This window comes from Cariama cristata, unplaced genomic scaffold (assembly GCF_000690535.1).
Source record: "Cariama cristata isolate BGI_N322 unplaced genomic scaffold, ASM69053v1 scaffold4532, whole genome shotgun sequence".
NCBI classification, from domain to species: domain Eukaryota; kingdom Metazoa; phylum Chordata; class Aves; order Cariamiformes; family Cariamidae; genus Cariama; species Cariama cristata.
In genome coordinates this window covers 86130-98419 of record NW_009604359.1, presented here as the reverse complement: position 1 = coordinate 98419, position 12290 = coordinate 86130, and the positions used below count along the sequence as shown (strand labels likewise).

Below are 12290 nucleotides of genomic sequence, written 5' to 3'. Positions count from 1 at the left end.
TAGTGACATGGTGTAGTGGTTGGCTTGGCAGCATTACATTAATAGTTGGACTCGTTGATCTTAAGGGTCTTTTCCAACCTAAACAATTCTATGATTCATATACTGCATTCTAATTAACTAAAAGAAGTACTGCTATATCTTTTGAATATATAAACATTTATTACCTCATAATACAAAATTAATATAGGGCACATAATGAAACCGAAACTGATATTCCACTATTTCAGATACATATTAACTATACTTATAATCTGAAAATGATCTCAAGAGTCACAGTCTGCCATGAGAATGGCAATTCAACAGACAGGTCATGTCAACAGACTGGACAATCTCATATGATTGTAGACAAAGACTCGTACTTCAGTGGGCTTCATCCCAACACTCATATTTACCAGACTCCCGGTAATAGTCCAGAACACTTCTTATTTTTGGTGATTAAACTCCACGAGCCATGCTCTAGGATGAATCATATCATACTGTTTCTCTGTGATTCAAATGTTTGTTTCTCAACTCAGTTTAAACATTATCCTGCTCACTAAATTCAGAAGAAATGAAACAGCACAAGAAAACACACAGCTTTTTTTCCTCAGGCTCATGTTAAAAAACAGACACTGCAACCACTAAAAACTCTACCGAACTGGCTGATTTAGCTTGCACTGTCCCTTACTCGCAGCTCACAATGGGCAAACACAGACCTCTCTGTAACAACGACAGACCACTCAAGGCTATCAAAAGACAGCTTTGCTGTGGTATCAACGAACTGGGAAGAAAACTCTTTTATCCTTTCCATCCAGTTTTTGGAAGGCTCCAAAGAGCAAACATCATGCAACAGCGTGTCCCCTAGTCAACTCAGTTATGTATTTTTGCCCTGTCCTTCAAATTAAATCAGTGATACCAGATTTTCCTTCTGTGAAAAGAATCTTTACTCCTTTTATATGACCCCTCATGAAGTGCCCTCCTCTAAGCTCTCAAAGTCACTGTCTGTCTTCGCTCTATTTCTATCATTACAGTACATTATCAACTGACAGGAATTTAAATTCTGATATTACCTATTACTACTGTTTAACAAAGTCTTAGCTACACATACACCCTGTCAGCACATGTGCTTACTTTTCCTTCATCTCTTTCTTCGCTCTTTCCCGTTATGCTATCCTTTAGACTTTATCCTAATTTAGATTTTGGTTGCGAAGGTAAAAATTGGCCCTTATTTAATCTTTAGCTAAAAAGAGTACAGCATTATTTGAGGCTCTTAGTGTTATTTTAATAGGTTTAAGAAATCAGGAAAGCCCAGTTTCCCAGAAGAAGGTGAGGAAGAGCACTCCACAAATTGCACTTGAGGTACAACTCTCCCCGTCCCCCCTCTGCTTTTTTTTTTTTAAAAAAAATATCTGGATCAGAGGCTGGAGTACTACATTATAGTCACAAAGTTTCTTTACAGGACTTTACATATATGTGCTTGACATCAGTTAGAAGATTAGAATACCTAATAAAAAATAAAATATAGTTATTCAAGTACTCAATTGACAAATCATATTCAACCATATATTAAGAATCACAACCATGTAATCACAATACATATCTCTGCAGGAAGACAGAAAGAAAAAACAGTATACTGTATATCCCAGAGAACTCCAGTCAGTATTTAAAAAAGAGAAAGCCATACGATGCTTTGCAGTTTTATAGGAAAATTCTTCTGTTTCCACACAAGGATCAGGTGGCAGTACTAAGTTTTATCTAGGAAACGCAACCACAGACTGCAATGTTAGCGGTTTTCCAGAAAATAGTAACCCTCAAATTATAATGTCTGTGGTCATAAACTACTACACACTACTTCTGAAGTCAGACATAGTTGAAATCTGCATACAGTGGACTACTTTTCCAGACTTTGCAAGCATATTAAAAATAAACTGATCTAATGGCAGAGATCTCTTTCCACTCAGTGTTACTAAGTTGTGTGCTTCCTTACACGCTCAAGATTATGCAACACTTTCTTTTAATGAAAAATGCTTTTCTGTGTCCTTATGGAATCACCAGGGTCTCCATAAACACTGGACACACTAATGTTTCTGCAAGAAGGTAGACAAACAAGAAGAAAATGAAACTGAAAATAACGGTTCGATATCCTTTTGAGAGAAATGTAAGCAAACACTCCTATTAAAAGCTGAGCAATATGGTAAAGGCAATAAAAATTGGAGATGATGTCCTTTGAAGAGCAAATTCTTCTCTAGTACATTACCTGATACTATTTTACCAATGGTCTATTTGCGTAGGAATTATGATATTGAGAAAAAAGCCCCAACAACTTCTTGTATGAATCCACAAGATACTGAACATGAACAGCAATGTTATGATAGTCCAAGCCTGTTGCTGAAAAAAATAATTTTTTTTTTCTTCCAAAGACTAACAGTATCCCACCCAACCAAAATCCTACAAAGTCTAACAAAGTTAGTCCTGGAATTGCAATACCAAATATGCCATTTTGCTGGGTACTTCAGAAACACAGAATAAACGGGGTATTTCAAACTCTGCCTCCCCTATAGCATTCCGTAACCTATGTATGAGATGAAACAAATAACAAATAGACAAAGAAAGGCAGATAAATTGATACTATTTTGTATTCCCTTAACTAGCAATGCACTCAATGCTCTGTATATCATGGATGTGAAGAGATTTGAGAATGTATTTAAGGAAATTAAAATTAACATTATATGTCACGTGGAAATCCTCCCACATACAAAAGTATCATAAAAGACGGGAAAGCAATGCCAATATCATGAGCGTTTTATAAGTAAAAGGTGATCTCCTAGTAACAAATAGTATAAATAGAGAGAATAACGATGAGAAAGAGACAAAAGCAAACTCTGAAGCAGACAAGAAGCAGTTTATAGCCTATTTAAAGAAAGAGTGACGGAAAGCCCATAGTAAAGGGCTGGAAAGTGATCGTTATGGCAGTATTCTGAAAGGACAAACTACACTTAGGACAGAAAAAAAAAGAAGCATTAATAAAAATAACAGGAAAAGTGGGAGCTTGGATGAAGAATGTACCTACGTTGTTAGATATGGTACGTCATCTCTTACAGATATGATGCCTAAATGACCAGCAACATGTAAACTATTACATTTACAATTAGGTCTGAAACAAAACCATGATACAGTCCGGAGTAACAAGCAACAGGTTTGGTGTTGAAGGTACCAGAAAGTATTTGGAGAGTAGGAAAGAAGAAAGGAAAGAGTAAGAGACCTGTTGAACTTCAAGTGATAGTGATGCGCTCATAAAGTGGTATCAAAGAGATTTATCAGTGTTTTTACTGTAGACAGAAATAGCATTTAAAGTGGGCGTGGAGGAAAAAGTGAGTTAGGCTTCCAAATTCAATACGAGCCAAGAGACAGTCTTGTACAGAAAGCATAAAGCAACTATCTAAACCTAGGGAGGCGATAGTTCATGATCCTGCTAAAGAGGCACAAAATCATGGGAGTACCACAGAAAACTACTGCCAAGCAGCTACCCAGTGGTATCTTGCCTCTTCACAACACAGGGGTTCCCAAACCAGCCTGTCTCCTGCCTTGCCAAAATTACCAAATGGCCTGTTCCCTCACACAGAACCAAGATGCAAGTTCTGCCAGTTACAGGAGCCACAGAGCATTGGAAAACAGCTCCACCTTACAAACAGTACGATGATTTTGTAATAAAATTGTAGGCAATATTATAATATCATGTCGCACATCACTTAAAATGGTAGAAGTAGAAACAGATTTTTGCCCCATCATCATGGGAATAGCAGTTGAATGTATGTTTACATATAAGCAGTTCAGGAGAAAGTGTATGTATGAAAGAGATGAACAGACAGGATACAAAGAGATTACAGGAGATCAAAGGAGAAAAGTTCTGCAAGGACAATCCTGAAAACTACTGTGTACAATAAATGAAGAAAATAAAGGCAGGTAAGTAGATTTACAATATGAAATTCACTCACAGATTTCAAAATCAGGAAAGTGGCACGCACTTGCACTCAATGTTCTCTGTTTTTTTCAGGTAAGGAAACCGTGGTGCCAATAAACAAAATTCCATAGCTGTGACACCTAAAAAAGATATGTCAAGGAATCTATCTGCAAAGGTAGTCTTACTGGACAATAAAAAGATAAGACAAATGTATAGTCCCCATATATTTTCTTTTTTCCTCATACTATCCTCCAAAATACTGATTAAACATGTACTGATTGAGAAAAAAAAGAAGTGTTTTTTACAAATTACAGGGTTAAGAAAGGGCCATTCTACAGCTAATGAATCTAACTGAAAGCTAGAGCGGGAAATAACTTTTCAGACAAACTTTTTTATTTATTAGTTCTTCCAGCCTTCTCAAATACAGGGCTATGAGGAAAAATGTTTAGACAAATAATAATTTTCCCCCAAAATTTAACAGTTAAGCAGTAGTAGAAAAGAAACAAAAGCCAGTTGTTTTAAGTATACAGCCAATGCCTTCATGTTTTCACTTACATATCTTGTATTCACCTAGATAGGACTGGGTGTGGAATTAATTCAATACAAAATTGACAAAACTATGAACAGAAGCACTCCCTCGAGCACATGAGCATGAATACCAAAAGAGTTTTAGTAGTGTAGCAGGTAAGTAGCCATTTATTTTTCAGGATTAAGCACTGTGTATTCTAGACATGTGCAATGGCACATACTGGTATTCATAAATTAATGGAAAAACATTAAATATAATTTAAAGCCCGTGCAGTACAAAGAATCAAAATTTTTTTTTCACCTATTTAGATGTTTGCCAGTAAAATCATATTGATACACTCCAAGATCATATATTACAAATTTACTGTTCTACAAAGAACACTATCACATGAACCCTCAGGAGTGTGAACATATTAAACTGTCTTGAATGCTTAGAGATTTACTCAGCAAAGACTATTGGGAAATTCACATTTTTTTCTATATGCCTTTTAGTTAACTTTTCTTGCAAAAAATATTTGTTCTTTGTATATCTCAGTTGTGGCTTGGCTGAATGAAACACTGCAGCCTCAGTTTTCCTGAAATACTTTCCCGTTGGTAAGATCATTTTGCCTTAGTGCTTTTGCTCATGTCCAAGAGGAAGCAGAGTTTATGTTAGTTCTTTCAACAAATTAAAGGCGCTTTTTTTTTTGCCTTAATTATTGCAGTCTTCCAAATGCTTGAGTCTCTAATGTATCTGCTATGTGGATTATGGCAATGATGAACTCAGGCTCTTTTTCCCTTGAGAATTAGGGTAAACTACAGTAGATTATACACAGTATTTTCAATTTAAGGCTTCAGGAAATGACAAAGGTGATTCTTTGCTTCGAGTGCTTTAGGAGAGTTATTAATTTCAAACTATGACATGGACCTAAATTTCCAGGGCTCACCCTGCAGCTGCCAGCCTTCATTTTACTTTTAATGAATTTTCTTTAAAACAACAATTGTGGTGCACAAATTCTCTTTAGCATATTTTGCTACTTCTCTCCCCGCCCCCCAATTTCACCTTATTTATGTAATTGAGTATTTAGCTCTGTAAATGATAACAACTACCATGCAGACAGTTCTGTCCATGACAGCTACTGCTATAGCTACTCTGCATTGCCCACTAATTATAAATACAATATATCATCCTTCTATTTCATCCAAAATTGTATGGATCTCATCACCCTATATCCCCAAAGAATTTTTAGATTTTATTTTTTTCAAAGATGAAAAATAAGCAGAAAGAAGATGACAACGGAGAGCACCATCCATTGTTTATTCACTGAAGTTTATAGTTGTACCCCAGGAGCTCCACTGCAATTTTGAATTCTGGGGGAAAACCTTCAGCTTCAGCCAAATTACCTGTTACAATTTCTCCTTATCTAGAGGGTAATCACTTCTTTATTCAAATAAGCGTTCTAGAAAAAACATTCTAGTGGAAGAATTTCACCAAGCATTCCTCTCAACACTGACAACTACCAAACATATTAAACTCTTCTTGGAGGGAAGCCACCACTGTAAAAAACGCCATACAATGTATCAAAACCAGAAAAGAAAATACTGGAGATACGCCAGGCTACATCTAGCCTGCTGAATATATAAGTTCCTCATCTATAATGACTTTTCAATGTGTTGTAAAAGGATCATGAAGTTACTATGCAAATGAACATCATCTTCAATCAAAAGACTACTCACTTCTTTCAAGGAGGAGAGTTTATTCTCCCTATTTAAAATGCAAGTTCACTCTTCCCAAAACTAAGAATCCTCTTCTGAATAATAATAATAAAAAAAAGATCTCTTTTATAAAAGCACTAAGCACCTGGATAACACATGCACTAAACCTGAAGGTGCTGCCAGTCTCAATCAAAAGGAAAGTCTTTTGGACTTCTAATATCTTATAGTCTCTTGAGACAGTGTTCTAGAAAATCTTTTACAATTTCCTTGCTGATGTAATATACCCCATTTATCCCTTCAGAGTGATAAGGTTTCAAAGAATAATGTTTCATACTTGGTAACAAAATATTTTATATTAATCATAAGTTATTTATTAAACTGTTCCCAAGTCCCTAGATTTTTCTCTGGCAATGTTATATCAATAAAATAAGTCATATATGGAAGTAGCATCTCCTTATCTGCAGACTCAACATCTATCTGATTGAGGACAAACAATTTTTTAGGATAAAGCTTTGTCAAATACGAATATCTAATAAGTAGAGGCAATCTGCATAAAGCTTCCAGATTTGCATCCACTATGTCTCTCCTTCCCGGCCACTCTGCAACCACAATTAAAAAATGGCTAAAAAACCCCACCTGTATCATCCCTGCACAGTAAACATTCATTGTTTCTTCTTTTAAACAGATTATTTAGAAGATGAAGGGAAATCTCACGAGCTTGATTCTGCAGAATTGTGATCTTCAAAGCTTTATTGTTCTTACATTAAAATTGTCTGACTGAAGAAATGTTAACTAGCATACTTTAAGGGTTTTTTTTCCAATTGCTTTCTCTTATATAACCAAGTTCTACAAGGTTCTTCTCGTGCACGTGTTTAAAAACTGGTGAAAAAAAGAACTTCTTTTATTTTATAAAGAAAACTAGTGGATTGTAAATTCCTCATTTAAAACAAAGAATCAAAACTCCTAAACATGTTTTCTGGTCTAGAAGGCAAAGGAGAAGCCAACAAATTCATACCATTATGACACAGAAATTTATCTTTCCTCATTTTCATCATTTAAATGTTTTACAGATACACAATGGTGCCGCAGTTTTTAAAATACGTCTTTCCTATCTAGTTTATCAACTCTTGCCCCATGCATCTGACAGTGTCCTTTTCCCTAATGGTTCATCTACTTTTGCTTTCCAGTGTTTGCCATTGATGTGCATCTTCTCTGTTCTTAATTTACAGCCATTTGGCACAAATTCTTTTTCTTAAGGCCAGGGTTGTAGGTCCTCGGTTATGATTCTCCGTGTCTGCTGATACCATACCCTAGCTTCTATTACCGGATTCACAATTCTCTTGAAGTACTGTTTGGCTGTCAAATTTGGGGTCTCAATTTCTTTTGTTTTGTTCTTATTCAACTTTGACACAGACTGAAATATATTTAAACCACAGAGATTATGAAGTGGGTTTCTATCTCAAAGAAAATTACAATATTTTTAATGTCTTCAAATTTTTCCATTAATTATTCCCAGAGTTACTTATAGGTGCCATGACTGGAAGCCAATCTGCCTCACCTGTTTGCAGAAGACTACTCTGGGCCTTTCTGATCTTTCAAATTTGCAGACTTACAGTATTAGTGAAGGAAAATTCCTTCTCTTTAATACCATGCTTAATTTCTTTGTTTCAGTTCAAATCAGTAAAGCAAATCTCTTCAAATCAACTTACAGCAGAATAAAATTAAATCTCAATCTAGGTTTCTATGACAATTATGATATGACTAGTATGATACAAGACTAAAAGAAAGACAGAGAAGTAAATATAAAAATATCTTTTCTTTCTCACACAGAGATTATTTCCTCTGGTGATAAATTGAAGAAGATAAACTAAGAGAAGAGAGATTTTGTTAAAAACAAGTCAGGCTTCTCTTTCCTAGTATTGTGTTCCAAAATCATGTGTTAGTCAGAAAGAAAGCTCTCTTTCTTGAAATAACAGTACTGCTCTTAAAGGTCTTTTTATATGTCTGATATCAAAAGATTGTTTTGCATGTTCACTTACATTCAACTGCATTCAGTTGTTTCATTGCTTGGTACTAAAGATAATAATAGTATCAGGTGACAATTTTGAAGCAGGAAGTATAAAGAATTATACAGCACAACATAAAGAATTAAATGAGGCAAGCGTTACATGGCCATAATTTTACATTTCATTGTCTAAAATGATAGACTGTATATTTTACTATTGGCCATTACAGAGCTGACTTGACAGATTACGTTGTCTAAACAATAATTGCAAGAAAGTCAATAGTGCACTTATAGCTCTTGAAAGAGAAATCTAACAGTAAAAGAAAAATATAAATAAGAAACATCTCTGAGTGGAAGGCTCTACCCAGAAAAATTAACGTCCACACACAAATTGCCTGTAGTCCCAAGTGTTTTTCATTCCTAAACCCAAGTCACATCTGACACTGTATAGAAGCCATCAGTTTGCACATTAGCCCTGCAGAGGACTTCTTTTGCTGTCAGACAAAGAATTTTAGTAGTTGTCATGTTTATAATAGCAAGGGCCTAAAGGAGGCAGGCAAGTTCTTGGCAGAGGTAACAAATGAAAATTTCTGCAAGAAACTAATTCCTACATGAAAGTCAACCCTCCTCAAAGAATTTGTACTCATCAATCAGAGAATAAAGCGTGTAACTTCGAGTATGCTATACATTTATGCGAGAGAATTTTGGGAATCTCAAGAAAAATCTGAATTTTCCTTAATTGAAAATAGATTAGGTATTTGAAAAATGAACCTAACTCAAAGAAGAAATCATGACATATTGTAACTGAATAAGAAAAATTATTCCTGATATTATCAAAGTTGCCGGAGTTATTCAGTATTAAAAAAGATGGAATTAACTAGTGTCACATGACTACATCAAGAGCAAGATATTTACAGGAGAATTAATAATAATATAGTCCAATACCTCAGTGCTACTCACCGTGACAAGTACACCACTAGATACTCCAACATTACCAACTACTTTGTGAACTAGTAGCTTGAGCTGAAAAAACTATCCTTTTGAAAGGCCTGAATTTCCTTCCCAGAAAAGCACTGACATCTCGGTATATTTAAGACTTTGTCTGAAAATATATCCATCAATATTAAACAACTTCTGATATCATCCTGTCTTGTGACAACTTCAAGGGCAATATCAACAACAAACTCTGGCAGCACACTCCACAGGGAAGGTAAACCCACCCTGAGTCACTAAGTCAACTTAATCAGCCACTCTCCCACCCCTGGGACATTTTACATGCTCCTCGAACCCATAAATACAGAACCCTGGCCGACCTCATCCATCCAGCTAAGGGACTGCTTCAACAAAAATCTTCAGGATTCACCAAAACTCTCCTCAAACTTCATTACCATAGTGACTCTCCTATTAATCTCTTCATGTTCCACAATGGTATAAAACTGCTGTCTTTTTCTTTACTGTATTAAACAACTGTTTTATTGCTCTCCCTTCTATTAGCAGATTCCCTACATCACTAGTACCAAATCTCATTCTGGATAGTCTAAATGGTTTGTATCTAACTAAACCCCGAGCAATTGGTCAAAGCTAAATTCAAGCAGAGAAGTCAGCTGCTCATCTTTTTGTTGTAAAGAAGAATTTGTGTGCCTGAAGGCTTATCGGTATAGTAAAATTAGTCTTGAAAACTGACATCTTACTACTTGATCATTTACATTCAAAAGAAGTAAATAAGCTACATACAGAGTAAAATAATTCTCTTTACACTAGAAATGTAAGCAACACAGAGTATAATAATGTCTTAGCATCAAAACCAAACTGTTTGTGTAGTTGATTAGGTGTGAGGTTAATAATGGATCTGTTTAACGCTGGAAAGGGAAATGGAGTCTGTTTCCAAAGAGTCGGTTTTTAAACTTCTGTGATATGCTATTTTACTTCAAATTCCAAAAGTCTCTTTTTCTGTTGTTGTTATTCAGGACATTAAAAAACATAGTAAAATCAAATTCCAACACCCAAATGAAAAGTATCTTGTTTAAAATTCTTCAGACTATAACATTCAAGTATGCCACCAAGAAATCAGTGAATTTACAGGCTGTTCCCCCAAATATTTCCAGCATCAGAGACTACAAAATTCAACTTTTGAAAGAGTAATCTAACTGCTATTATAACATACTTAATTTGTAATTCCTACAATAGTTAAAAGCAATGTTGGGAACATCCCTCAATTTGTGTTAAGTGACGTACAATTATCCTTACAGAAGTGCCTCTCTAAAAAGTAACTCTAGAAACATTTTGGACTCATTACTGATTTAGGTTTCCAATTTTTATAACTCTCTCTCTATTTTGTACCTATTCTATTTTTTGTCTTAGAAAAATATATTTTTACTAAGAGAAATAATGGAAAAACAGCAGAATAAGGAACAAATGTAACATCTTTTCTTTCCCATAGGTATAAAAACAGAAAAAGTCACCTAAACTATCTACAACATAAATGCCACTATCTGAGCTAGTCATTTTAGGCTCCTTTTGAAGTCAGTGGACAAAACCAGGCACTTACACGGCATGCTCCCCTCAAGCTGTGCCAGGGGAGGTTCAGGCTCGACATTAGAAAGAACTTCTTCACTGTTAGAGTCGTTAAGCATTGGAACAGGCTCCCCAGGGAGGTGGTGGAGTCACCATCCCTGGAGGTGTTCAAGAAATGTTTAGATGTGGCGCTTCAAGACACGGTTTAGCGGGCATGGTGGCATCAGGTATACGGTTGGACTTGACAATAACTTTGAGGTCTCTTCCAATCATAATGATTCTATGATTCATCTCATTTCGATACATGTACCTGAAGAGGTCGTAGGCATTTTGTTCTGTATGTGCCACCTTCCCTCCACACATAGTCTAGATGAAGATAAACTAACAAGATCACAGTGCATTGCAAATAGCAACTAGGCACAGCGATGAATGATAAATGCCACAAGAAAATCTACCATAACATTAGGAAGACATTCAAAAGAAAAAATAAAATAGACAAAGCAGGTCCATGGAAGGGTAAAATATACTAACTTGATTATGCTTTTTTTGCTCTTGCATGGCTTCCCCAACAGCCTGGGCAATCTTCTCTTTATTTCTGTCACGTTCTGCTTCCCACATTTTTCTTTCTTCTGCATGAATCTTCTCCATATTTCTCCTCTCCTCCTCTACTGCTTTCAGAACAGCCTCCCGCACTACTTCTTTTTCAGCCTTTGAAAAAAATTAAGCACAAATAAATGACCAAAACAACCAACATGGGTGCCTAACTCACATACATTACTTCTTCTAATGAGATCTATTAGCTGACAAGATATGGGACATGAATATTTTCACTTCTGAACTATGAGCTTAAATTTATCGTAAGGTGCTACCAAGCAGGTATTACCACTGGACAATGACTCTGTAGTTACAGAAAGAAAAAGAAAGTTACAGGCAAGGATCTTAAATTCCCACCTAGTGATAAAAAAAAAAATGTATCATAAGTAGTTTGCTTAATGCCAACACAAAAAACATGCAGCAGAAAACATGTAAGAGTACGTACATCACAGGCCTCTCTACACTGCTTGATATTCCCACATATGAGATATTCCTGCTCTTATCTACAAGTATCTGAAGTCCAAAAACAGTCTGAGCGCTTTCTGTGGCAAAGTAGCCAATACATACTTGAAATGAATGCATCTTCCCTCCCAAACCTCCTTAGCTATGCATTCTACAAGTACTGTTTCATCTTTTTTTTTTCCTATGTTTATATTCAATCGTTACATGAAATCATCAGAAGACGCACACTGAATTTGAAGTAACAAGGACAGCTCTACACATGCTGAGCCACACAGATATGTTTATCAGCAAGGCAATCATTGCATCGTATCTACAAATAAATAATGGCAGGTGGAAGTTCAAAATAAACAAACATGGGCCGACAAACCACACCCACGCCCCCTCAATTTTAATAAGCTTACAGGTCATTCCAGTGCTTTTTGGTGGCGACTATAGAACTGGACAAGTGAAGTTATAAATGGCAAAAAATACTGGGTTCCTCAAATACCTACACTTATAAATAAACCTGTTTCTCGCAATTTGTTAGGACTTGATTATTTATTTAGACATTTA

At 35.6% G+C, this 12290-nt stretch overlaps 1 protein-coding gene across 1 annotated transcript in view; it reads right to left on the bottom strand.

The window, feature by feature from the left end:
- Positions 1-12290, bottom strand: part of CCDC91 (coiled-coil domain containing 91) — a 122833-nt gene that overhangs the window by 38071 nt on the left and 72472 nt on the right. The window contains exon 10 of the mRNA XM_009695564.1: positions 11214-11390. Coding sequence (XP_009693866.1) covers positions 11214-11390 — 177 coding nt within the window. The remainder of the gene's footprint in view (positions 1-11213; positions 11391-12290) is intronic.